Source organism: Puma concolor, chromosome D1 (assembly GCF_028749965.1).
Source record: "Puma concolor isolate L17-30 chromosome D1, mPumCon1.1.hap2, whole genome shotgun sequence".
NCBI lineage: Eukaryota > Metazoa > Chordata > Mammalia > Carnivora > Felidae > Puma > Puma concolor.
In genome coordinates, this window is record NC_141676.1 from 43,440,145 (window position 1) to 43,467,737 (window position 27,593).

General features: G+C 37.1%; 1 protein-coding gene across 30 annotated transcripts in view; it reads left to right on the top strand.

Annotated features, from left to right (window-relative positions):
• The window catches only part of SOX6 (SRY-box transcription factor 6), a 717,975-nt gene that overhangs the window by 497,289 nt on the left and 193,093 nt on the right, over nt 1–27,593 (top strand). For all 30 annotated transcript variants that reach the window (XM_086677891.1, XM_086677876.1, XM_086677881.1 and 27 more), the window contains 2 exons: nt 9,735–9,907; nt 12,762–12,830. In XM_086677891.1, the coding sequence (XP_086534017.1) occupies nt 9,735–9,907; nt 12,762–12,830 (242 nt within the window). The remainder of the gene's footprint in view (nt 1–9,734; nt 9,908–12,761; nt 12,831–27,593) is intronic.

Below are 27,593 nucleotides of genomic sequence, written 5' to 3' on the forward strand. Positions count from 1 at the left end.
GGAGAAAAAGAGAGAGTATGGGAGTGAGAGATTGGATTGGTAATGAAAAGCAACTACAAACAATGGTAGATATGTGTGTCTTGTGCTGAAAGGTCAACAGAGCTAAGTGCTAGTGGGTTGAGCTATCTTAAAGAACAAAAGGTGTCAGGGGCACCTGGGTGGCTCAGTCGGTTGAGCATCCGGTCCGTGGGTTCAGGTCCCATGTCGGGCTCTGTGCTTACAGCTCAGATCCTGGAGCCTGTTTCGGATTCTGTGTCTCCCTCTCTCTCTGCCCCTCTTCAGCTCGCTCTCTCTCAAAAATAAGTAAACTTTAAAAAAAAACAAAAACAAAAAACAAAACAAAACAAAACAAAAAAAACAAAAGGTGTCATATATCCTTCCCTAGGTAAATTCTTTCATTTTAGTAAGGACCTCAGGAAACATTGTATTAAACACACACACACACACACACACACACACACACACACACACACACAACCTAAAAAACAAACCTCCGATAGAATTTCAGCTACATTGTCGGGGTGGAGTTGTTTTTAGAAGGTGGATCAGGAGTGGATTAGGAGTACTATTCTCCATTCATCATAGGGTTAAGAGGGCAGACTTTGTAGCCAAACTGCCTGATTTTGAATCTTAGACATATAACTTAATAGCTTAGGACTTGGGCAAATTGCTTGACATTTTTATGCCTCGGTTTCCTTATCTTTAACATGCGGATAACACTATGACCCACTGCATAGGATTGTTGTGAGGAACAAACAAATAAATATATAGAAATCTCTTCCTAAGCAATTGCTTAAAAAGCAATTGCTATATAAGTTTAAGCAATCATTATTATTGTACAATCACGCATATTGGGCTAGGGAAAGGATTCCCTTGATTTACACTAGGCAAGTTGTAAATACCGGAAACGGGCAAGGATATGATGTGTTTGTACAAGCAACTGTTCTAAGCCTTAGTTGTATCAGAGAGGTTCCTCAGTCCTTACTAGGAAAACTTCCTACACTTCTCCAGGTAACTTCCTCTTGGCTAGCACCTGACCATCTCAGCCAGCAGCCACAGTGCACCCTAAGAGAGCAGCACACTTGATGTGTGCAAATATTTGAGTGTATTTCTCAGTCTTTCATCAGTGTTGTAAATTTTGTATCTGGAATGTTTGGGAATGCCATGGTCTACAAAATCTTTGTATTTGGATTTGGAACCAGGAGGCCATATGCTTGTTGAGGAGAGAGGGTTTGGAGAATAAAACATAGCAGGGGATCTTGACTGCCAGGCAGGGTGCTAATTTCCTGAGTAACTCCAAGCATATCACTTAAATCAAGATCTATTTTTACATCTGTAAGTTGTCAAAGTTCAATTTACTCACCTCTTTGGTTTTCTAATTGCCTAGCCTAGCTTTTAAAATTATTTTGTAAATAAAGCCTTACTGAGAATTTGAGCATTTCTCAGTCTTACGTGGCATTAAAATTCTAGGTCCCTTAGAGCATTACTCCTGACTTTTAGAAATTCCCCACGATGTATTCTAACTCTGATGTAAGGGAAGATACCTCTTCCTTCACCTCCAGACTTCCTTGGATTAGGAATCAGAAGGCCTGAATTCATATCCAATCAAATGATCTCTGGTCAAGTTTCTTTACTTTTTGAAAGCTTGGGGTTTTGTCTGTGAGATGAAAGTAATAATGCGACATTTGGGATGAGGATTAAATAAGGTAACACATAAAATCTCTTAAGACAATACTTTGCTAAATAAGGCCTTTTTTTCTTAATCTTTCCTTTCCTGCCTCCTAATTCTGATGGAACTTCTTGAGAAAGAGCCAATTCTATATTCAGCACTATTGAAAAAATTCTTTTATTGTTTTTTTTTCCCTAAAGGACCAAAGAATTCCATGTTTCTGAAAGGCCAGATATTATAATTTTTATGTGCGAATTATGGAGATGTAGCCATTGACCAGTTATCATCCATAGAGAACAGTGATGTAAAGGCAGCCTGTCTTCTGCTGAAGGAGGGATGTTTCAGGATACCTTCATTTCCGGATCCCAAAAGGATGAGCTAATAAAGCACAACGGGCTGAAGGCCCAGCTGTGAGGTTAGGAGCCTAGATGGCAGGATTCCATGGATTGTTCTTGCTCTTTTGGGATCTGCAACATGAATAGACCTCAGTTGATCCAGGAATAGACTTCCTTTTGCAGCTAGAGAGAGAGGAAGCTGAAGGAGAGGTGAGTGTGCCTGGAATAGACAGGGGAGTTTGATCTTAATTTAGGGAGTTCCTGGGTATTCTTGTCTTGTTTGTACACAGTAGATTTTAATAACATTTTAAATGAGCGTTGTTTACATTTTAGGAGGGAAATTCTCATACATTTGGTGGGAAAAAAAACAAAAACAAAAACAAAAACCAAAGACAGTCTGTACCTCACTCAGTCCATGAGCCACATTTCCTGTGTAGTGGTCCCTAAGTGATTCCTAGAAGCACAATCACTGCATTTATTAAACTTTTATTTACTAAGAAATGGACAGTAGCATATGGGAGCAATGACAATAGCTGACTGATGAGAAAACAAAGAAATTCCAGTATTTTGCTGTTTTGAAAAAAGTCATTCAGAATTTAGTCATATTGGTTCAGCTGTTGTAACCAAAGACTGATAAGATAATAGAGGTCTTTGTGGTGGTTTTGTACTGAAATCCTTTATCTTTATGATGCACTGGGGCCCTTTAGAGTGGAAAGCTTTTCAAACTGCTGTTGGATTCAGAACTCAAATTAGCTGCTGGTACACTGGGACAGGGGTTCCTTTCTCAGGCAGTCACCACAAAGTAACTTTTATCAGGGGACCTTCTGATAGATTGTTAGTTTCTTTAGCTTACCCTATTTATTTTTTGTTGACTTTTTGCTGCCCTATTTTGTGACATTTAAAAGAAGGCTATATCAAAAAAGGCCAATGCTAAATGATGGACTGTGCTTGTGAAGTGGGGACATCACAGCCCATCTGATGTGTGAGGAGTCTGCAGCATGAGCACAGCAGTTTAACCAGGTTACCTGTGGGCAGAAAAGATCAAATGCAGCTTTCTTTTATGACCAGCATTGTATTTTGGCTTTCTTCTCAAACAATGTCCATGTGAAAAAAAAAATTAGAACTAACCAGGGAATTCACTCTTAAGAGCTTTTCTTTTCAACTTAATTTAAAATCTTTCTGGATTGTTGGCTGAGTTCTTTGGTTGATGCTGCTTTGAAATTACTGCTAAGTGCTTTAATCTTTCTAGAATTGATGTGGAGAAGTGTGTCTCCATCAGAACTCCACTCCAGTGTCACTGCCTTCCCTCCCCATCATTCTGAACACACATACTTGTAGTTCACCAGGTTTCTTGTAATTTCATTGTTAAGTCTTATTAAGCTTATTATAGTAATGTGTGATTCAATGACTGAGCACGTTTAGGTGGAAGTCTTGTTTTAAATTCCCTGAGACACATTTCTAGATAATGCCATTTGTTGATGTGCGTTTTATTTGGCTTGGTACACATTATGTTTGAACACCATTTCCCTTCATTTCGTAAGAGTGAAGAGATAAAAACTATGCAGAGAAACTCACAAAATTTAATTTGGCCAACTCGGTGAGTGAGCTTCTCCCTTCCCTCTTTTAGTCTGTCTCTCTTCCCACTGCTGTGCTGGTTTCTGGGTTTTCTCATTAGAAAAACTGAGTTATCACCACATATGTTATCACTTGCAGGGGACAGCTATAAAGAGAGTAACCTGTGTGAAATGTTTATATTGTAAAAGTCCTAGGTCTGAGAATATTGTAAGAAGGTGAGGCAAATCTCTATTTAGTAAAGTGCTCTGCAAGGTGCCTGCCTTGTCCAGATGTTGAGTCCTCTGTAACTTCCCAATGCCCAGTCTTATTTCTAGCACCATGGACTGTAACTGTGGGTGAAATTAACTAGCAGAGTGTCGTGCACATTCTTTCTGTGAGCTGATGTTAAAAAAAAAAGGAAAAGAAAAACTGTAAATTTTAAACCTGATTTTTATTTTTAATTTTAAATTCTATACCACAAAGGGATTTATCCTAATTATCTTTTTATTTTACCTAAGTTCTCATCAATTTTGAGTTTTCTTTGTTGGTTTTTGGACCTATGGACAGGTAGTTATAGTTGGTAAAGTTAAAAAAAAAAGTAGTCTATGTTAGTTCATTTTTTTTTCAAGTTCTTCAGATTATGACCAAAAAGGGCTAGAGGGCTGATTTTAAAACTGTTATAGTGAAAGATGGTATTTGAAAACTTTTGATGAGGGAAATTGCTGCCATATTTACATTTTGAAAAGTGTTTCCTTATTTACACACTATTGACTTCCTATTGAGACTCAAAATTTTAAGTACAACTGGTAAAGAATTCAATGGATCAAACTCAGTAAATCTGAAGTCACTGGAATAAAGGCCCCTAAGAAAAAAAATGTGTCAATTTTAAAGGTCTTTCCTAACTGAAGACCATTTTGTGATAGAGCCAAAGGTTAATAAAATCAGTAGTGAATGTAGCAATTTTACAGATAAGCTATTCACAACAAGTGTAGTTACTTGAATAAAAAGCTAATTCAGTTCTAAAATGCCACATGCAGTAGCAGTGAATAGCTGCTTTTAGGTGCTTTCTGGAGGAGGATAAAATACAGAATCACGGCACTCTTCTCTTCCAGCGTCCCTGGCTGCCTGTAAATTGCTGTGAATGGGGCTGTGGGCTGACAGGCTCTATTAAGACAAACTGCCTTTCTCATCGGAGAGATAAAATAAATCAGGTGTTTAGTCAAATTAAAATACTTCAGCTGGAGCAGGCCCTGGGGAGCACTGATCCACCTGACTAATCTGAGAGAAACTCAAGACAGATGTGGTTTGGGGATAAAGACGACCCCATGGAAAAAAAAAAAAAAACCTGCTGCACTGTCTTTGGAGTTGGAGAATAGATACAGTTTATAGCGGAGAGTGTCAGGCACGCAGTGTGTGTGATATTGGATAAAAGCAGGCACATTGACTTGTAGAGAAGCTGTGTACAGAAGGTTTTTTGCTGCTTCCCTCTTTGCGGTTTATGAAACTACCTCTGTTTTTGTGTGGGAGAGACTATTTTCCAGCAGTGCTTTTTGGAGATTTTAAGATAGCCTGAAGGATGTGAAACAGATGATAGGCAGCTACTGATGACCTCTGCTGGCCTGGGCAGATTCTCTGGATCTGACTTTCCTTTTTTCCAAGTTGATTTTATCACAACTGAAAACATAATTCAAGACAAGACTTTTTACAGAGAGTTAAACCGCCTTATAAGAGTTTTCTATGTGGTCTTTTGGCTTCAACGTAGCCGGACAGTATTTAGGTTGCCTCACTATGCCCCATAAATTGTCTACTTTTTCAACAACCCTGACAGTTATATAGATCTTCCTCTACTTATGATGGAGTTACATCCGGATGAACCCATTTTAAGTTGAAAATATGCATTTAATAGTTCAAAATGCGTCTAATCCACCTACCATAGCCTAGCCTACCTTCAGTGTGCTCAGAACACCTACATTAGCTCACAGTTGGGCAAAATCATCTAACATCAAGTCTGTTTTATAAGAAAGTGTTGAGTATCTATACAATTGATTGAATATCAGACGGAAAGTGAAAGCCAGAATGTATCGGTGCAGTATGGTTGAACTGAATCAGTGGTTTGCTCTTCTGATTGTGTGGCTCAGTGGGAGCTGCGGGTCTCTGCCACTGCCCAGCGCCTACAGAGAGGATCATTCCCTGTGTTACTGGATGCATATTACTGTTGCACAGTCATGAAGTAAGAAAACTTGAACCATTGTAAGTCTGTAGTTTTTTTTTTCCATAGCAAAATTATACATTCAACTAAACTAGTATTTTTTTAAGCTTATGTATTTCTTTTGAGAGAGAGAGAGCAGGAGTTGGGGAGGGGCAGAGAGAGAGAGAGAGGGAGAGAGAATCCAAAGCAGGCTCCACACCGTTGCACAGAGCCTCATGTGGGGCTTGAACACACCAACCATGAGATCATGACCTGAGCTGAAGTCAGACGCTTAACAAACTGAGCCACGCAGGCGCCCCTAAACTAGTATTTTTTGAGATGAAATAACTTGTGTTCACTGGTTGGTTTATTAATGTGATTCAGATTCGATGTTATTTTTAGTACAGCAGTATAAACATTTGCTGTTAATTAAAACAGAAAAATCTAGCACTACAGGTTTTAACTACCTAGGTGTAAATCACTATATGTGAACAAATACAATGGGTATAGAACAGAAAAATGGTCATGCATGCACATTTAGAGAGTGTCAGCTATTGTACAGTGTAAATTGATTGCTCCTTAATTATATATATATGTATATATGTAGATTTATATATACATATAGGTATGTGTATATATAAATTCCCCGTTGAGGGAGAATTTTAGATTTGTTTTGCTACTATATTTCATTCCAACTGCATTCATTACGGCACTCACATCTATTCAAAATATATATGTGCTCCTCAAATTTAAGGAAAAGATAGCAATAGTCTTATATGAATGCGTAAATTTTCTAAAAATATTGCTCTCTGGCATGCTTTTTAAAAAATTATTTAGATGTCACTGAATTTTTACAATTAAACAACTTGAATATCATACTGATTTGTAAAAAGATCAGTTAAATTGTGTTATTCTGTAAATGCAGATATACATGTCTAGTAGCATTGGAAGCACGAATGCATTTATAGACCTTTGGCTTCACCTTGAACAGAAGAAGCTAAGTAAGAAGTCATGTATATGTTATCCTCAGCTTCTCTGTTTCCTATGTAGAGGAGGAAGGGGACTGTATTGAAGATTTTTAAAACAACATTGTTTAACCTAGGAGAAGAGAAAACCTTCTAGTTTTTCCTTGGGAGCGTAAATACCAGATCCAACTCTTGTGTTGGCCTTTGCCCCAAATTTCCTATGAATGCTTCTCTTCTTTAACTAAGAATTGTGATGCAGTAACTTTCCCAGTTTCCAGTAAGTCTTCTCTTAACTCACCTCATATAGAAAGGTATAGTAAGAAAATTACAGGTAGATCAGAATATTTCCAAAAACATATGCAATAAAATGTCCATATATCCCAAATATCTATTCTTATAATTTTCCAAACTATTTTCCACACCATAGGTAGAATGACCACATCATTCATCCCTTATTTAAAATACTGTAGTTATTTTTGAAACATTCTTTTTTTTTTTTTTTTTCAACGTTTATTTATTTTTGGGACAGAGAGAGACAGAGCATGAACGGGGGAGGGGCAGAGAGAGAGGGAGACACAGAATCGGAAACAGGCTCCAGGCTCTGAGCCATCAGCCCAGAGCCCGACGCGGGGCTCGAACTCACGGACCGCGAGATCGTGACCTGGCTGAAGTCGGACGCTTAACCGACTGCGCCACCCAGGCGCCCCTGAAACATTCTTAGAATAAGTATGAAGTTTATCAAGCATGGTCTATTAGTTCACTGAATGGTGTGAACTTTTACTACCTCTGTACCTCATCTGGTACTCTACTCCCCCCCCCCCCCTTTTTTTTCCTTGCTCAAGTTTTACTACCTTCTTTCAACTTGTGAAACACACTGGAACTCCCCTCCACTGCCCCCCCCCCCCACCCCGGGGCTTTTGCCTGTGTTGTTTCTCCTGAAAAGCTCCTTGATCACCCTCCAACTCTTTGACTACTTAACTCTATTCATCTTCCTGAAAATTTGTTATTTTTTCGGACTATCTTTCTTACACTTGGGCCTCCCAAACTTGGTAAACTTCCCCCAAATATCTGTCATTTTGTAATTCTTATTTAGTTTTAGTTTACATTTATATGTGTAATTGCTTGATTAAGGTTCCCTACTCTCATGCACTTTGGACTCCAAAGTGCACAAGAGTAGAGAAGTCTATCTGCTTTTTCTTGCCATAGTATCAGTATTCTGGTATCTAGTTGCCATTCAGGAAGTATTTTGTTTTAATTAGAAATGACTAAAATAAGTAAATAAATACATTTCATACTTTTTTGTCTTGTCATTCATATATATATATATATATATATATATATATATATATCATGAATTAATTGAGCTTGTTGTACTTTTGAAGAAATTTTATGATTACTACTGGGAACCTGCTTTTGTATTCATGAAGTTCTTTTTTTTACCAAGCTGAAATTCCTATTGCTGAAATAAAAACTCATTTAAAAAAAATCAATTCCAGTAGCTAGAAAGAACAGCTGGATACAGTATTTGTTCCTTTATCAGTTGAATACATTTTCTAACATCATCTCATGATTATTTTTCTTTTAATTTTGATTTTAGGCCATCTTTCAACTCAGTGAATCTTTAAGCATATGGGATACTGACAGTTTGTTTGTTTCTTTATTTTTTAAGGACTTGAATTGATATTACAAACCCCAAGATAGTCCTAAGTGGCATAACTTCTCTGCTGACATCAGTCTTACCTTCTGGGAATCATACACTAGCAAGTACTAGCCAGCATCCTCTGAAGGCTCCGTTTGTCCCTGCAGCCACTAAGAAAATAGGACCACTGCTAACTGAAATATTTTTAGTTTCTCAGATTGTCCTCGTGCTTTCTTAGCAGGACTGAGGGGAGTTTCATAAGGAGATTGGAAGTCTGCTCTTCCACACACACAAAAATCGGCAATCTTTGTCCCCTTTGACAGCTGGTGGCATCTTTCTGAAAAGCTTTCAAATCATAGATCATTTCTTCATAATGAAACCTGTGTGGCTCAAATACAGTGGGTTGAAATTCTTATCTTATGCTGTGGTAAATGCTCTAATTTAGATTCACAAAAGGATTCTGTACCCTTTACTTAGGAGAGCTGTGCAATTTGCCCATAAAAAGACTGTTCAGCACCATTAGTGCATACCATAAGTGTTCAGCGACATCATATTCATTAAACAGCACATCCTTATGCATAACCTTTTCAACCTCGAACGTGTTTTTTCCCTTTGAAGAATGACAAATGACAAAAGGGTGAGAGAGGCCTCCAAGCAACATTGTTGCCTTTAAGGATGAACTTGAGAACTTTAGCTTGATCCCTTCACAGGGGGAAAAACATAAGATTCAATCCTATCCTTACCTGAGGCAAGGCAGTTTTTTTTTTTTCCCTCCCTCTCTGTAGAACTCGTTCCAAGGCCAAGAGAACAACTCCTGACATCCAAGCTTCAGAGACAGGTCTTTGCACAATAGAAAGGTTTTATGAGATCACTGATTAGAAAATTCCTTCTATAACACTTATTAAGCACTTACTATGTCTTAGATCCTGTGTTGGTCACTGAGATAGAGATAACTAGCTAATATTATAGAATATTAATACAACCCATGGTTTCTAATCTTTGGTACTAAATATCATAGGTTTCCTATCTTGATCAGATAGATTTGGTGGGGATAAGTAGGGGTGTGGGGGTGAGAGAGAGGGAATATGGTAAAAGGGCGAGAATGGGGATAGTTCTGCGTTTTGTTTTGTTTTGTTTTAAAGAGCCAGAGGGAAGAGCGAGAATTTTATTAGCAGTGATACTTTTAATTGGCAGGTCGGTGACTAACTCTGGTGTTCATTCCACTGATACTCTGTAGTGTTCCTATACTCACAGTAACCTCCAGTTACTGTCCCAGATGGTTAAGTGTCTTAGGGTAGTCCCTTTCTAAATCCGCCCTCCACTTTTCCCCAATTCATTCAGACTTTTCTCAAACTTGTGAGATATCTTCTCACTTCCATTTTAGGTACACCTGAGAGCCTGGCAGAGAAAGAACGGCAACTCTCTACTATGATTACCCAGCTGATCAGTTTACGGGAGCAGCTCTTGGCAGCGCATGATGAACAGAAAAAACTGGCAGCCTCACAAATTGAGAAACAACGGCAGCAAATGGACCTTGCTCGCCAACAGCAAGAACAGGTGAGCCCTGCAAAAGGAGCTGATGAACTGGAGAGGTGGAATGCGCCAAGCTCAGCGAGTAATCACATTGATTGGTTTATTTGTCATAAGCATTCCTAGAAATAAAAAAAAATAAATAAAAAAAGAAGGAGAAGAAGAAAAGAAGAAGGAAAGAGAAAGATGGAAAAACAAAGGAAGAAGCCTTCTGGAAATCCAGGGTCTTTAAGAATACTGAGGGGATATGTGGAGAACAAAGAAAGGCATCATAGCAACGGGGCATAACTGAAAGTGATAACGTTATTCCAGAACATTTGGATTTGATTAATTACTTAGGGACTCATTCACACAGGCATCGCATGCAATCCTAGTGTAGCTTACCCATGAGTAAGTTGCTTCTCTCTGGGCCTACTCTTCTCATCCGGAAAAGAAGGGTCCTGGTCTAGAGAAACTTTGAAGATCTTTAAGCTTATTGGTCCCATGATTTTCTCTGACTTTAAAGCTAAGGTGACCATAGGCCTCAGTTTTCCCAGAATAACCATGGCTAATGCCTGTTTCCCAGAGTAATTATTAATAACCCCTATTCCACTTGCAAAAGTTGGCCGGGTTTGAATGATAAATTATATGGTCACTCTATTTATAGCATAGGTAAATCATTGAAAACAAATTAGCACATGGCTCCTCTAAGAATTTGATTTCATTGATTTAGAAGTGAGAAAGAAGAAAAAATAGCAAAGTTTAAGTGTATATCTTTTAAAAAATAAATCACTTTCCCAAACCTTTTTCCTGTCTCATAAGAGTACATTAATCTAATAACAATGATCCTATAGAGTAGTCCCTGATGCTTTAGATCAGATGGACCCAAATTAATGTGCAGTTTTTAGAAATCTGACATTATTACTGGAATTATCTTTTCAGTTAAATGTATTTTATAGGGGTATATAGAGCAATATATGCTCTGTTGATTTTAATGAGTTGTGACGTCTGGTATTTTATATGCTTGAATATTTGCCCACATGTAGGAATATGGACTCAGCCCCTAATGGAAAATAACATAAAGGAACACTGTAAAAAATCAGAAGTTAGAATGTCATTTAGCCATCCAGAGATGACACAGTAATTAACTATTGACACTTGTGAATAAGCTAGCACAAATTAATCTTGACACATTTGCAGACGAGTGATATCTTACAGTGAACACTTTGTAATTATATTTCAAAATGAAAATTAAATGACACTTAAAACTAGGTTGTCATGCTCAATGAAGCGAGCATGTAGCTCAACCGATTGGCAAATAAAATTCAGAATTTGAGCCACATGGTGCTTATGTACCATACTTCACTGTGTCAAACCCATACGTCTAGAGTGGGTGATAGTAATTGCACTGTGGTGTTTTGGATGCATTTCTATGCAGCACTTTATCATTTAGGAGGGACCATCAATATTAGATGCCTAGTAGTGTTTCACTGGCTTGCTAAGAGGAAATAAATATTCAGAGGGTCCCACATCTATACCTAGAGTTGCCGAGTGAGTTGCCCATTTCTGATTTGAATAGTGACAAGCAGACTGAGCCTTTCCAATCTGATTACATAGTGTTTCTGTTTTGCTTATAAAGCTTTGGAGGGGAGTAGTCCCACTTCTCAAACTCTAGCCTATGATAGGGGCAGCTTTATCATGAGTTCCAGTATGAGCCAGTCATCACCAGAAACCACAAAACAACATTTTGGAGTAGACTGCTATTTTTTGTTATCTCGGGCTCAATGAAATGTGATTTGGGTGTTTCCCTCTATTCTAGGCTAAAGCATCAAAAAGACTCAAGAAATATACAGTTGAAGGCTGATCCACCTTCATTGCTACTTCTAAGATTGCCCATTCTAGAATATTGGCTTTTGGAAATAGAAGAAATAGGAACAAAAAAGCTGTAACTCTTACCTATAGGGCACTACAAAACCAAGGCCTTCTAAGAAATCTGGGGCCACTTCTCAGTCTAGCTTCTTACGCTGGCAGTGTGTTCTCATAAGGGGTATCCCCCGGACTTCAGCTTTTGAGGCAATAAACAGCCTGATGCCTTCCTCATGTTTTATAGTAAGCACCATTATGCTAAAGGAGTTGTTTGCTCTTCTGAGGGGCAGATTCGGATCCTCCACAGAGCCTGCTTTAGGTGGTTAATATTTCTTTATATAGGCCAGATTACGTGTTAACATGTTGAATTTGATTTTGGATGAAGGTAAAACTCATATGTGGATCGTGACCTTTAAAATGAACACATTGCCCTCAAAAGGATAAATGGATGAATATTGAATTTTGTTTCTAAAAAATGCTTTGTATGTGTGACATCAACGAGAAAAAAGGAAAGATTTGAGTTTTTGCTGTTTTCTTTTGCACTCCCTTGACAATATTTGTAAGTTTTATCAGCTCTGAAAATCTTCCCTTCAGAAAAGATTTCACCAAATAGACCATGTTTGTAAGTAATAGAAAGTTATTTCCTGTCTTTGCTTACAGATTTTACTTTTTACATCCAAATTAAGCTCTTGAGAAAATGTAGCCAGAGTTTTCCTGTCTTTTTTGTCCAAAGATCAGATTTCAAAATTCCCATTCTTTCCCAACGACCATTGCAGATATGGATGAACTGCTCACAAATGTCGTACAAGGGGTCCTGTTCATCTACAGAGAGAGATTTAGGGGGTAAGCAGAGAGGCGGCACCTGTTTGAAATTTTTCATTTTCTCCAACTTACTAAGTCTGCCTCTCTCATTTTATAGGAACTGTTTCACATAGAAGTACAGTAAAGCATTCTTGCAATTCCAAGAGAGATACCTGGGGTAATGGCAAAGGTGCAAGCATTTCATTTGAACTTAATGAAACTTTATTTCTGATAGATTGCAAGACAACAGCAGCAACTTCTGCAGCAGCAGCACAAAATTAATCTCCTGCAGCAACAGATCCAGGTCAGTGTATTTTATTACTCTCGGCTGATTATACTTAGATACTTTCCTCCTTGAAAACGGAATTGAAAATGCTGCAAATGTGCCCCTTTCCTGTTTACAGCACCAACAGGGCTGTTGCTCAAGGAGGTTGTATAAAATTGTATGCGTGGATGTAGGAAACATCGACCGCGTGGTGGTCTAAGCATTCTTTTCTGATGTGATACGTAAACAGAATAAACCTTATCTCTTTTTCCTTCTGCCATTTGCCTAGCACAACCCAGTGGAAACCTAAATGGTTTCAAAGGTAGCACACACATGCTATTTTTATTGCCACAAACCACTTTCTGCTTTGTATTTTACCGTCTTAATAGTATCACAGGGAGAAGCTTATACTTATTTGCTTGTTAGGACTGTCTGAGTAGGTCAGTTATGAGAAGAGTCTTCTGACCTGGGCAAAGATTGATAATGATTAATTTCTTCTTTAAGAAATAGTAACTGCATTTCTGCTAGGTGCTGTGGGGAGTGTGAACATCAATGAATAATTATGTGTCTTCAAGGAACTTACAATCTAGAAAGGAAGAAAAACGTGTTCCCAAATAATTGTAACACAATTTAAAAATTTCCCTTTTTTGTTGTGGCACTGTAACACAAATGCATAGATAATGATTACAATGGTCTGGGAAGGGATTCTGATTTCTGGCATTCCTTTAGAAACTTGATGGTTAATTTAACTAATGGCTCTCTGAGATCGGTAAGGGAACTGACCTCCACTTTTGAATAGGAACATAGGTATGTGACTTCTAGAAAGCCATAAAATAAGGAACTGTTTGGTGATTAATCCTCAGGAATACTCATCCCAAATTTATGTGTGCCCACCACAGCCTCTGTGGTTTCTCTTGGTTGCTGTGTATATTTTCTTTTTTCTTCCTTCCGTTTTTCTTTTTCTTTCCTTCTTTTCCTTCTCTTTCTTTCTTTCTCTTTTTCTTTCTTTCTTTCTTTCTTTCTTTCTTTCTTTCTTTCTTTCTTTCTTTCTTTCTTTCTTTCTTTCTTTCTTTCTTTCTCTTTCCCTTCCTTCTTTTCTTGTCTTTTCTTGTCTTTTCTTGTCTTTTCTTGTCTTTTCTTGTCTTTTCTTTTCTTTCTTGTTTTATTTATTTTGAGAGAGAACAGAGGAGGGGCAGAGAGAAAATCCCAGGCAGGCTCTGTGCTGTCAGTGCAGAGCCCGATGTAGGGCTCAAACTCATGAACCGTGAGATCATGCCCTGTGCTGAAACCAAGAGTCAGATGCTTAACCAACTGAGCCAGCTGTGGATATTTTCTAACCTCTGGGATCTGTTATTCAGCCTAGTTGGGACAGTATATTGTGAATTATATTATTCCTTTGCTTGAGTGTAATATTATACCTTCCTGTATTTATTTTTTTTAAAGTTTTATTTATTTTTGAGAGAGAGAGAGAGAAGAAGAGAGAGGGAGAGAGAGAACAAGCAGGGGAGGGGCAGAGAGAGTGAGACACAGAATCTGGAGCAGGCTCCGGGCTCTGAGCTGTCAGCCCAGAGCCCGATGTGGGGCTCAAGCTCACAAACCATGAGATCATGACCTGAGCTGAAGTCAGACACTTAATCAACTGCGACACCCAGGCGCCCCATATATCTTACTGTATTGAAAAAAATATTAATTCACATAAAGTCATAGTTTACTCTTCTACTGTTTCATTGGTGAAAGCCAGTGGTGTTAACTTAGAGCCTTGCTTCATTTCTTAATCATACTTGGTGTTCCATTTAAAGTACCAATTTGGTGCCTGAAGAAGTACTTGTACCTCATTTGGCATTTTGTCCAGCTATCTTCACCTGAGGGTTTTAACGAGTGTTTTTGTTGTTGTTGTTTAATTAGTTCTGATTCTATCTTTCATACACAAGTCTGTGTGTTTCAAAATAGAGTCCAAATACAGGGGAGATGGAATGTCTCTGGCATTTTTGACAGTCAGCTTTTACAATGAAATCTCAGAATAATTTCTCCTCCTGATATCTTATCTCTTTTATAACTCATGCTGAGATCCTTAATTAAATAACTGTCCAGGTGTTCCCTGATTCTGCCCTTATTAGAATTTTCAGTGTAGCTCCTACTGCTAAGGTCAAGATTTTTAGCCTGTGGTTTCCTACATTTTTCTCTGGATTCCTCTCTAAGTACTCAGTAGGTGTTAAATAACCTGATCATTTAGTTCTCTCTGTTTCTCCTATTTGTAAAGCAGGAATGGAAGAAGTTTCCTGAGATGTTCCCTTATCAGTTATTTATTGTTAATGTTTTTCTACATCTTCATTACTTACTTCTTTATTTATTTTGAATGTATTTCACTTGTCAGTCCACTGGTGTTTCTAACAAGTGGCTGTCTTAATTGATGTTTGTTTTGTGGTACTGAGGATGTCAGATGAATAGCAACCAAATCAGTTCACAGCACTTTTATGAAATAGCATTTATTGATAACATATGATTTTAGTTGTAACTTTACCACATGAAATTGATGCCTTCTTCAGGAAACTATAGAATATGATGTTAAAATATTATTCATCGGAATGTTTAATTTGAGAAGACAGGAAAATTGTTTTTTCGGGTTTTCTAATAGAAGTTTAATTACTTTTAAAATCATGGATATTTCTCATTGTTTGAATTTTTAAAAATTGAAGCTAATCAGCACTTGACCTCAGCTGTGTAAATTATAAAATCAGAGAGAGATTCAAAGTGTCAGAGCTGCATTCACTTTAGAAATACAGGAATCTTCGTAATAAGAATTTATATTTAAAAAATAACAGGAAGCAATAACCTGTATTTATAGTTTGTTCTGTCCTGAGCTACCGCAGTTACTACTGCATATCTTGTCAGTATTTATCTTATCAGTGTGCGACCATTCGAAGAATTTTTCAAACGCTTAAAAATATTCCTTACACAAAACATATTTATCTCTGACACTCATGAAGCAGGTATTTGATATTCAGACTTTCAGGTGTTTTGGGGGAAGGGGAATGGATTAAACGTATTTTTCAAATATGGTTTTTGATAAAATATAGACATGATCCAATTTAGGAGAGATTATTGGTGGGCTAATTTTAGTACAGTTTTTTTGAGCAAGATATGAGATTTAAGCGACGCTGCACACATTTTTCTATCATGAAAGAAACATTCTCCTGTTTGACAACAAAACAGAACAAAGAGTAAAATAAGGTGAGTACAAAACTACTTTCCCTTCTGAGAACAAATGTATGCAGAGACCATTTGAGCAAGTTTGACCTTCTTTCTTCTTTTTAAATCTTGAGTCCCAGAACCTGTTAGCTAACAAAATCAGTGAGATTAAGCCATGGCAATTGGCTATGGATCATGAGTATCAGCTGGTTACATTCAGGATTGCTGTCTGCTTATAGTTCAGAATGCTGACTTGTGAATCAGTACTGTTGTTCCTGATTTTGCAAACTATAATAGAAAGAAAAGGAAGAGTGTCTAACCTCTTACAATAACCACACACCAACACATCTGGGCCTATTGTAATGGAAGCAAATGAAAACCTGAATGGCTTGTACAAATTGAAATCAGGACTTTTCCTTAGAGATGGGAAGAAGACATGATGAAAACAGTATTGTAAAAGTCCCCATGCTTATTTTATGTGCAATCATTCAAAACTTATATGTGTAGTTAAAAACCATATTATTTTTTTTCTTCCTTAAGTATAATTTTTAACATACTTTTGCCTTGGTAAATTCTAACTAAATTTTCAAAGAGATACATTTAAGACCATGTGAACCATGTTTAGAAAGCAAGATGAATGACTTTGTGAATCAGTGTTTTTATTTTTTTTGATGAGTCAATTTTTGCCATTAAAAAATCAGGTTAATAACTTTAAATGATTATTAAAATGCTTTAATATTAACAGATCTTTTAGGAGGCTGTTTGCTTAGTGAATTCAAATCCCTCTGTTTGTGCTTTGGGGAAAATGGTGATTCCTCTAATTTGTTTCATATTAAGTAATTCCCCCGATATAGAGCCCAGAAAAAGTTGGACATTTTTGATTCTTCCAGGACAAAAATAGCACAGTTTTCATCAAGTGTATGGAAAGCCAAACTAATAGATATGGAATAGGTATGGAATAGATATGGAATATGATCCTTGGAATTGGGAATGCCAGTTCTCATCCTTTAATTCCAAAGGACAGATGACTGCTTCAGTAATTTCATCCTCCTTGTCCCCTACCATTGCACTGGAGTATCTTAGCCAGTCTTTTGTAGCATTGTATTTATGAGTTATGTTGACAGGTAAACAAAATTCACTTGTAATTATTGGACACATCAAAGCATATTTACAGTATTTTAATCAACCAGTACATGTAAGTCTAGTCTAAGCAAAGGAGAAAATACTTTATAAATCCTGCTTTCTTGATCCACCTATATATTTATTTACACAACCTCAATTGAGCATGTCATGGTTTTTGAATCTAGAGAAGTTATTCTTCGTGGATACGACATCCCACATTCTTTGGTTTCAATAGCATGTTACTAGGAAACATTGATGGCATTTTGTTGCTAAAACTTAATCTTTGGAGGAGAATTTAGCTCATGAAAATATCTTGGTAAGAAGCTTACTTTTTGAGTTTTTGATAAAATATAGTCTCTTCAAACCCCAATTTTAGAGTTATTCAAACGGCTTATATTGTGTGTTATATAGGCTGTGTCCTCTCCTGACATTGCTGATGGAACAACAGTGGTCTCCTAACAGTAGACTGGCTGCCTGGGGTATTACCTGGGCATTTGGCTTCCTGGGCCAGGGCCAATGATTTCATGAATTCGTATACATATGCCTTTTTAAGCTTAATTGTGAAACTTGAAATTCTTAGCTTTTTGTTGATCTTTACAATTAGTGTACAATATTCATTGCCCTTCCCTACTCATTTAATACATACATTAGATGGCAAATTCCATCTGTGGAAGGCCTGAACCAAATGTCATTGCTGCTGCTTTGCACATACTCTTTGTCTCATCGGAAAGCTGTCCCTCTTTTTTTTTTTTTATTTTTTTTTATTTTTTAAAATTTTTTTTTTCAATGTTTATTTATTTTTGGGACAGAGAGAGACAGAGCATGAACAGGGGAGGGGCAGAGAGAGAGGGAGACACAGAATCGGAAACAGGCTCCAGGCTCTGAGCCATCAGCCCAGAGCCCGACGCGGGGCTCGAACTCACGGACCGCGAGATCGTGACCTGGCTGAAGTCGGACGCTTAACCGACTGCGCCACCCAGGCGCCCCAAGCTGTCCCTCTTAAATGCGGTAATACATGCTGCTTATTTACAAAGCCAAGTATTTGTCTCTTCACTGAGACGTTACTCTGTTCTTAAGAGTATATGACTATTTTTTCATACACGGTATTATCCATTTTGATTACAATACATTCCTGTGTGCTCTTCATATGTTTTGTGTGTCTCTGTGTGTTTGTCATGGGAGAGCACCATTAGATATGCGTTCTTCTTCCTGTCTGGTAACCAGAAGAGATGCTAATATTATAAGAAAGGAGGTGATTGTTCTTAAACCATTAAACAGAATAATTCAAGATGGACTTTCACCTTTTAAGGAGATAAACCTTGCCTTTGTTTCCTTCAATATGATTAACTACAGGCATTTCAGGTATCTGCTGAGCAGAATAAGGACTACCTTTTTATGTGAAGTAGTTGTCTAAAGATCAGAAATAATTACTTTGTACATTAGCCTTCATGGCCTGTATGACCTGGTTAATTAATTTTTTGCTGGGATAATAATAATAGATATATATTTAAAGATATGCTTCATCATTAAATATCTAAGTGACCTCTAATTTAAGAGCTGGACCTTGGCATTTATTGTCTTTTGGAGATGGCTGGAGGAACCAACATGAGACTGATGAAAGTCAGGAGTGCTCCGGGCTCATGTAGTCCCTCTGTCTTATGTTGTACCTCTTTGTTAATTGTATTTAGCATTGGTAAACAAAAAGCAATTACAGTGCTCCTGTTTTGACTCCAGCCAATAGTCCTTTTTTTGTGTTATTGATCAGGTAACGAATCTCCTTCCAACAGCCTCTGAACAGGACTGAGTAAACCCACTGGAAGTAATTTGATACTACTATTGGCACTGCACATGTATCTGATGCTCTCTTGCAATGAAATGAGAGTTATAAACAAAGCTTAGAAGTCTAGGATTAGCCCCCAGCTTCAGCAAGCCCTTAAAATATTTTGTAATTCTATCCTCAATCATGAATTAGCCAGGAAAAACAGACCCTTTCTCCTCTATTTCTCTGCTGTATGCTGTTTTTAATTGCCCACAGGCAGGCTGTTGTGATCTTCTTTGGAAGTTTAAAACCAAGATAAAAATGCAAATCTAATTATTTCTTTTATGTAATCTAATTAACTTTTTAAGTAATGATAGATGCTCCATAGCTTGCTTCAAACATTTTAATAATGAAGTTTCTGAATTATAAAGAATAGGTAAAGCTGCTATAGTTCATGAATAGCAAGGGCCTTCGCAGCTAAAAATGTGAATTCTCTGTGGATTAGAAACTCCGTGTTAACCATGCTAGACTGTTTGTTAAAGTTGGAGTGGATCTAAAAATAAGAAGTGATACTTGCCCAGATCCTATGAGCTGCTATATGGAGTTATTAATCTGCTTGCTGTCTGTTTTCTAAATGCGGCCTATGGCAAAGATCTTTCAGCAGACCAGACCCTGAATCTCAGTGCTTTCCAGGCACTATGCTTTGGTTTCCTTAACCCCCTCTAGGTGACCCTCCATTCTCTATGTTATCTTCTTGTACTTTTCTCAGACTCCACTCCCCAGCCCGCTGTCTCTAACTACCAATACTAAAAATTCTGGGAAACTAAAGTCTTTGCTTCTTTCTGGCGTTAGTGAAAAAGGGAGAGTACATTACCTCTTCAGAGGCAGGAGTAGCAGAGTGGCAGATGATCCAGGTGGTGTCAGCATGTGACATTACGTAATAGTGAATCAATCCCATGGGGAAAAGGAGGCTCTCTTCTATTTTTTTCTTGATCTCTCTGATTACATTGAGGGCTCAGTTTAGTGTTAGTCTTTAATACCTTTCTAGGATGTGCTAATCTCTCTCCGTAGGGAAGACAGAGAGAGAGAACATTTTAGGCTCAGAGTCTTTGGAGGCAATAGTATTGAGCTACAAGTAAAAGGAAGTAAAATTAAATAATATAAGACTTGGATTTTAATACTTATCTGGTTATCTTCTATTTATGACAAGAGATTTTAGTTTTCTATTCGAGGTAATGATATAAAGTTTCCTTTGAAATAAATGTATTTAAGCAAAAATAAGTCAATTTAAATAAAAGCCATAAGCAAATAATAGTTGGGTACTTGGGTATGGCAAAAATGATGAAGGTAGTTCTTCAATAATGAATTTTGGGAAACCTTTGAAAGAGTACCACGCTAAGAAGTATTAAATGATCCCCCTCCACCCTTTTTCCACATTAGTCGAAGGTTAAACTTGGGAACATCATCTAGAGGTCCTCATGATTCTCATTCACTCATCACGGGGAGGGTCGGTGGCTATCCCTGGTGGACAACAATACCGTGAGTTTATCATTAAGCTATACTAAAAATTAACCCTGACATTATGGGGTTTTTTTCTTCCTTTGGAATTAAAATGCCTTTTCTGTTTATGAAGTAAAGGTGAAAATAGATGGCATGCACTTTCTTTGTTTTCCAGTGGTTTATTTGGTGAAATAAGACATTCCCCAATACATATATATGTCCCCAGTTTTGTTTTCCTTTGAAATTTCTTTGCAAGTCTTTCTCCAGTCCAAATCCTTTAATTTACACAAGGATGCTGAAACCACAGACTTGTCCAAGCTTAAAAAGCTAAATATTGGCAGAGCTGTGAGTGGGACCCAACTTTCTTGACTCCCTGTCTAGTGCTATTTCCAACATTCCAGGTTGTGTCTCAATTTGTCCTTTTTGTGACTTGAATAAATCTTAGTGCACTTTGGTTTCCTAGTTTGTAAAATGTAGATAATAATATCTAATATCTAAAATCTCATTACATGCTCTTTGTCCCTAAAAAGAAAATAAATTGAAGATTTGCCATTAGAACCAGTTTATATCCCAGAACTACTACAACTGTGGGTGCATACCCACAAGGAAAGAGATAAAAAGAACATAATTGGAATCTTCCTGTAGTGTAGTATGAAATGTATTCATGGCTGAGTGACTCTTTTGGTATTTACATATAAACTTTTTAGATAGTTAATTATTTTACTTTCTGAGGGCTTTAAAGTTATATGTCTTTATATTGAAGGTCAGGACCTTTAATGTTAATACTTTTCTTTACAGCTCCCCTCTCCAGCGGACAAAAGTGAGCAGTGAGTGACAGCATTTGACGCTAGTGGTTCTCAATCTGGGTTGTACCTTACAATCACATGGAAGCCTTTTAAAAATACTAATGCCTAGGTAACACCCCAGAGGTTCTGATTAATTGGTCTGGGGTACAGTCCTGATAGAAGATTGTTAAAAACTCTCTAAATGATGCTAGAGGGCAAACAAGATCGAGAAATACTGCTTTATACAGTGTAACGCAGATTAAATGTGAACTCTAAGTTATTTGGACTATCTATCTACTTACCTATCTAACATCTATCTATCTATCTATCTATCTATCTATCTATCTAACATCTATCTATATGTATATCTATAGACAGATATATCTATAGACAGAGGGTTGGGCATAACTTAAATAATTCTTTAGCAGCTGAAATATACTTTTGATTTTGGTCACAGCTATTTTACTTAAAAGCTAGAAAGCTTATAATGGGATCATGGTTTAAACAATTTAAATAAATCAATTGTTCTTATAACTTGATTTTATTTATATATAGACCTACTGGCAAAACAGGAATGTTGAGACCAGAATATGTTTTTTTCCTTTGGGAGAAGGTATTTAAAATAAAAATGAAGCATAGCCTTTCATAATAAGACAAAAAAATTTAGAAAATAAATTCTCAATTATTATTTAAACAAAATGATCCAGAAAATCAGCCCATTATTTATTTTTATATGCTTTTTTAAAGAATTCTCTATGAAATTGACTACATCTTGAGATTATACACACACACACACACACACACACACACACACACACACACACACATATATGTATATGGAATGTATGAATACACTTTTAAGCTAGGTTTGTACATAAAAGGAGAAGGTGTAGAGAATAAGATGCATTATTTTTGAGTGCATGTATGTAATTTAAAAGTTTTTAGGACTAGCATAAGTATTGGTTACATAAATGCAGATTTAAATTCCAGTTCTATTGCTAATTAGCTCAGTGATCTGTTTTGCTACTTACTAGCTATGAGACAAGTTTCTTAATGTCTCTGAGCCTACATTTCCTAGTTCCTAGGAAGATGAGTAATAACAGTACCTTAGTCATTGTGAGATTAGAGATCATCATATGAAGCCTCTAGTTGCTCAATGCACAGTATCTTTCACTATCATTATTGTTGTTGTGTACCACGTATAAATTTCAGAGTACCTTATAGAGAAACATAAATGTATGTATTTTGTATCTACGTGTACACATATGTTTGTATCTATATACTCATGCGTATTTAGAATCCACAAATTAGTGATGTGAATATAGGACAGTCAATGTGGATGCACTTAAATCAATTATTAGTACCATGATAATCTAGAAGAAAAGGAAGAACAGCAATTTTCTCTGGCTGCCACATGAATGGTATTTTAATTGTCAGTGAGAGGAGAGTAAGTTTTATCAGGCATTCAGAAATGGTTGGCCGAGAATCAGACAGGGCTGCCTGGAGATTGTCTAAAAGGGAGCATGGCATTTTATTCTGGAAAATAGGGTCAAATTCTCACCTTTCACACTAAAATGGGCTTTTCTATTAGATCAACAGTGCTTGTGAAGTTAGAAGGATAGTAAATGAACCTTTCCAATTTATTTTATAGCTTTAAAAAAAAAAGCACAGATGAAGTTATGTGATGTAGCAGCACAAAATGCAAAAGTCCTTCTTGTTTAAAATAAAGTTGTTCATATAAATCTTGTGTACGCCATCTCCTGTAAGTCAAGCATTTGCCCAGCTTTTGTGAATTATGTCTACACTTAGAATTTAAGAAGTTAAACAGTATGCATACCAGACTTGAGAGATGGGAAATAAAAATTGATATACTGTGTGACACTTGATATAGCACAGGGAAATATCTTTTAAATTCTGAAGGGACATACTGACATAACCATTTTTAATTCACATAAGGTAACTCCCACTCAAAAGTTATTAATGTTAGAGTCAGATATTTTTACTTGTTCAAAATAAAAGAAAACAAATGATGCAAAATGTGTCAGGGTCTCACTGTGAGACACTGAATTCATTTTTTCTACCACCCAATTCATTAAGAAAATGTTAAAATTGTAACATTAAACAATGAAGTTAAGGAATTCACAGATTGGAAGGAAGGGAAAAGTCCATCCTCAGTCAGGTCATGGTCATGATTGTTGTTGAACATACATTTCAGTAGAAGAATTGAATTTTCTATAGTGGCTGAGATTAGTGCAGATGGAAAGGGCTCTCAGCTGGGGTGACTTGGCTGCTGCTTGAACATGTTGACAAGGTGGACAGACTATTCTAAGGAACTCTTAACAGGCCCGGCTTATTTTGTACTGTAATAGTTTCATTCATTTCCCAGCCACACAAATGTTGGCTGCTTCTTATGCATTCTTTAGTTACATTGTTCACAGGAAAAAGAGGGGGCAGAACAATAAAGCTGATTTTTGTTTCAATTGATTGCATATTAACTTTTGTCCCCTTTCAAAAGTTGTGATAATGTTAGGAACCAGTAACCTATAAGGAGAAACATTCCTTATGAGCTATTATTTGATAAAAGATGTAAGTAAGTCCTAGTTTGGTGTTAAGCTGGATGTGGCAGAAGTCATTTGTTAATGTACAGAGAATTAGTTAAATACAGGGCACTTTGGGATTAGTATAATTGAATGGTGCCTGAGGAGGCGATCAGGGCCTGAAACTTCAAGGAGAGGAAAGCTCTCCAGCTGCTGGTTCAGGTATTTGTTTGTCCTAAAGGACCTTTTTTCATTCTGTGGCTGTCAGCTTCTCCTTCCACTTGACTTGCATTTCACTGAGAATCATGAATGTCATGATAGCTCCCAGATCATCAGTTTAGGAGCTGGAGGCTGGGGTTTGAAAGAATCAATGTGGATATCGTCGTAGAAGAATGAGCTTAATAGCAAAAGATCATGGAGAGGAAGAAAATACACATTGATAGGAAGCTGTCACCTTGCTTAGTGATGAATAACGGAAGTTTGAGAAAAGGAAAAACTAGTTCCAAGTTTTTCTCTCTACCCTCTGTGTAGTTTTTTGAAATGCTTTGTGCAGACCTAGGTTTCTAGATTTTATGTTCGAAGATTCGACGGAGTAGAGGCACAGTTAGATGACTTGATATGCTTTGTCTTATGGAAAAGCCCAGAGGGTAGGGTGCCTGGCTGGCTCAGTCAGGGGAGCATGTGACTCTTGATTTTAGGGTTAGGAGTTTGATCCCCACAGTGGGTGTGGAGCCTACATGAAATGAAATGAAATGAAATGAAATGAAATGAAATGAAATGAAATGAAATGAAATGAAATGAAAAATGCAGAGGAACAGGCAAAAGTGAGATAGTAGTATTCATTATTGGTTCTAGCCAGAGGTTGATTTTAGATCAGATAGGCTAAGTCAGATCCACAATGATCGAGCAAGCATGCAATCTGTCATTGGAGGAATTCCAGTTCATGGAGGGAATATCTATAATGCAAGGCTGGAAACCAGGGCAAAGAGAAATGATGTTGGGCACTTAGAGTTGGCCTCTGCACAACAGCTGTTTTCCTGTTAAGATTGTCTTATTTGGTTCTATCGAAGATAGTGAGATACACTGGTCTTTGGCAGGACCCTTTCAAGAACTCTGATTTAGGGTAGAAGGACACCTTGGAATTTCTAGGGATCCCTTGTGGAAGAAAGTTCAGATCATTGACAGTCCAATAAAGAGGAAATTTGAGTTCTATGTTTAGGGTTTGGCTTCCATATCATCAGTATAGTATCTTTCCTTCCCAAAAAGATTGGCCCTGACCATAGAGGCCTGGATTTGTGATAGATTCACTATACATCCCAAGTGATTAAGTGTACAATGTTTAAGGCAAATGTCTTTGTGTAATAGAATTATGGTTAAACTATTTTTTCTTGTTTCAGTTTAGTTTTTAAAAAATCTTTCCGGGGCGCCTGGGTGGCTCAGTTGGTTAAGCGTCCAACTCTTGATTTCAGCTCAGGTCATGATCTCATGGTTCATGAGAATGAGGCCCTGTGTTGGGCTCTGTACTAACAGCACAGAGTCTGCTTGGGATTCTCTCTCTCTTCTCTCTGCTCCTCTGCCCCCCCAGTAACCAACCCCCCCAACTCACATGTATATGCACATGCACTTTCTCTCTCAAAAATAAACATTTAAAAAACTTCTTTTCTAACATTATTGATTTTGTATAAGAAAAAAATTAAAAGAATTTAATGTACTCTGAAAGAAAACTGATATTCAATATTAGTAAAATTAATAAATTTAGTGTATTCATCTGATGGGCTGTTATAGACTATTAAAAATATTTACAAATAATTTTTAATGATTTGGGATAATGGTTACAATATATCATTAGGTGGAAAAAACCCAGAACATATTAAGTACATTATAATCTCAGTTAAGTAAAAATAGGCATAAAAAAAGGATGGAAGAGAATGCATTGCTTTTATAATTAACTTTATTACTATTATTTACTTTTTACAATGCAGATTAACAGAAAAGGAGCAGGCATCTATCTTTTTATCTTGTAATCATCTCTGGAATAAATTGTGATCACCAATAGGACATCAGATCTTGTGATTTAATTGTCCTATCTGATTTCTGGCTGCTTAAATAGAGATGCCAGTTAATAAAAAACAACCGAGTCTCCACATAGCTGGAACAAAGGTACAGGTACAGATCTTTCCAGCACTGTCAGGCTATTTTACTGATATGTATGCCCGTTCCATCTCTTACTTTTTTTCCCAACCCACTTTGCCAAGGACACTGAATTAATTCCATAGACTTGTATGTTCCCATTGGCTCAAGGAGGCCACAATTTCAAGCCTAGAAAAAGGGGTACATGGAGACAGTAAGTGATCTGACCAGCAGAACTTGTTCTTCTTCCTCCTGGGAAGGTATACAGTTCCCAGGTATACTTGGGGACAAAATAGGGGACAAAAAAGCTGTGTAGAGTCACAGAAAGAAGCGTAGACTTGGATTCAGGATGTCTATGTCTAGTTTTTGTTCTGTTAGTAACTACGTGACTTCTGGAAAATTATTCTTCTGCAATGATTCTCATTTTCCATATATTTAGAACAAAGATCATGTACAAGATTGTTGCAGAAATTCCTTGCAACTCTGACCTCCTGTGACTCTAGATGAAGGGAATTAACTCTGTTCCTTAGAAAATGGAGAATAGTAGTAGTTTTGCCTACAAAGTTTGCAGGAAAATGTCGTTTGGCCACAGCATAAGCCATGTCTACCTAGGAATGTTTGCCTTTTAAATCACTGAAAGGTTTTGGGGCGCCTGGGTGGCGCAGTCGGTTAAGCGTCCGACTTCAGCCAGGTCACGATCTCGCGGTCCGGGCGTTCGAGCCCCGCGTCGGGCTCTGGGCTGATGGCTCAGAGCCTGGAGCCTGTTTCCGATTCTGTGTCTCCCTCTCTCTTTGTCCCTCCCCCGTTCATGCTCTGTCTCTCTCTGTCCCAAAAATAAATAAAACGTTGAAAAAAAAAATTAAAAAAAAAAAAATAAATCACTGAAAGGTTTTGAATTATGAGGTCAAATTCACGTTTCTTTTGTGAGGTATTGTGGTGGTTTGTAATGCCTGCCACATGAAATGATAGCTATTGCGGATTCTTAAAAAGCATATTCAGGAAGAGGGCCTATAAATGCCTACAGCCTTCAGGCTACACCAAACACACTTCTGTAGCCAATGACAAACTCCTGGCATTAGGGCTATATAATGGAAAGGGTGACACAAACTTAATTTTAGTGTTGCAAGTGAAATATTATAATTTTTGGAAAAAAATTCTTATAGCTTTGCTAAAGTATTAATTGCAGGAAATTACAGCATATCCTCGTGTAGTATTATGTCAGTGGCATATATAGCATATAACACCTTTTCCTAGTCTTTCTTGTTTTCACCCCAAGTGTTGCATTTTCATTTGAAAAGAGATGTGTTAAGTAGTTAGAATTTTGTCTAACTGTGGGGGTGGTGCTGAGTGAGGCTCAGACTGTCTGAAAACAATTAAGCTGTGAAGGGGAGACTACTTGGTTATGCTTCCTAGAAGTGAGTTTACTGCTTGAAGCATAATGTTGATATGGATATTCCTTTGGCCATTTCCTCATTTCTGGCTTGTTAGGTTTCAGCTTCTAGTCCCAATAAATTTTCCAACTACAATTTATTTATTGCGTTGCAAGATAAAAAATGAGAGAATTTCATTTCTGATGTGTGGTAGAGTTTAATATGGTTTTCCGATTTCCTCCCATTTTGTTTGAAGTAAATAGGGTAATTACTCACTAAAATTCTAATATCTTTCAGGGCTTTAGGGATGAATCTAAAACAGAACCATATAATGTTTTATTTAAGCAAATCCGTGTTCTTATTAGGCAGTTCACCTTAATGTCATTTTTTATAAATAAACTTTGTTTTAT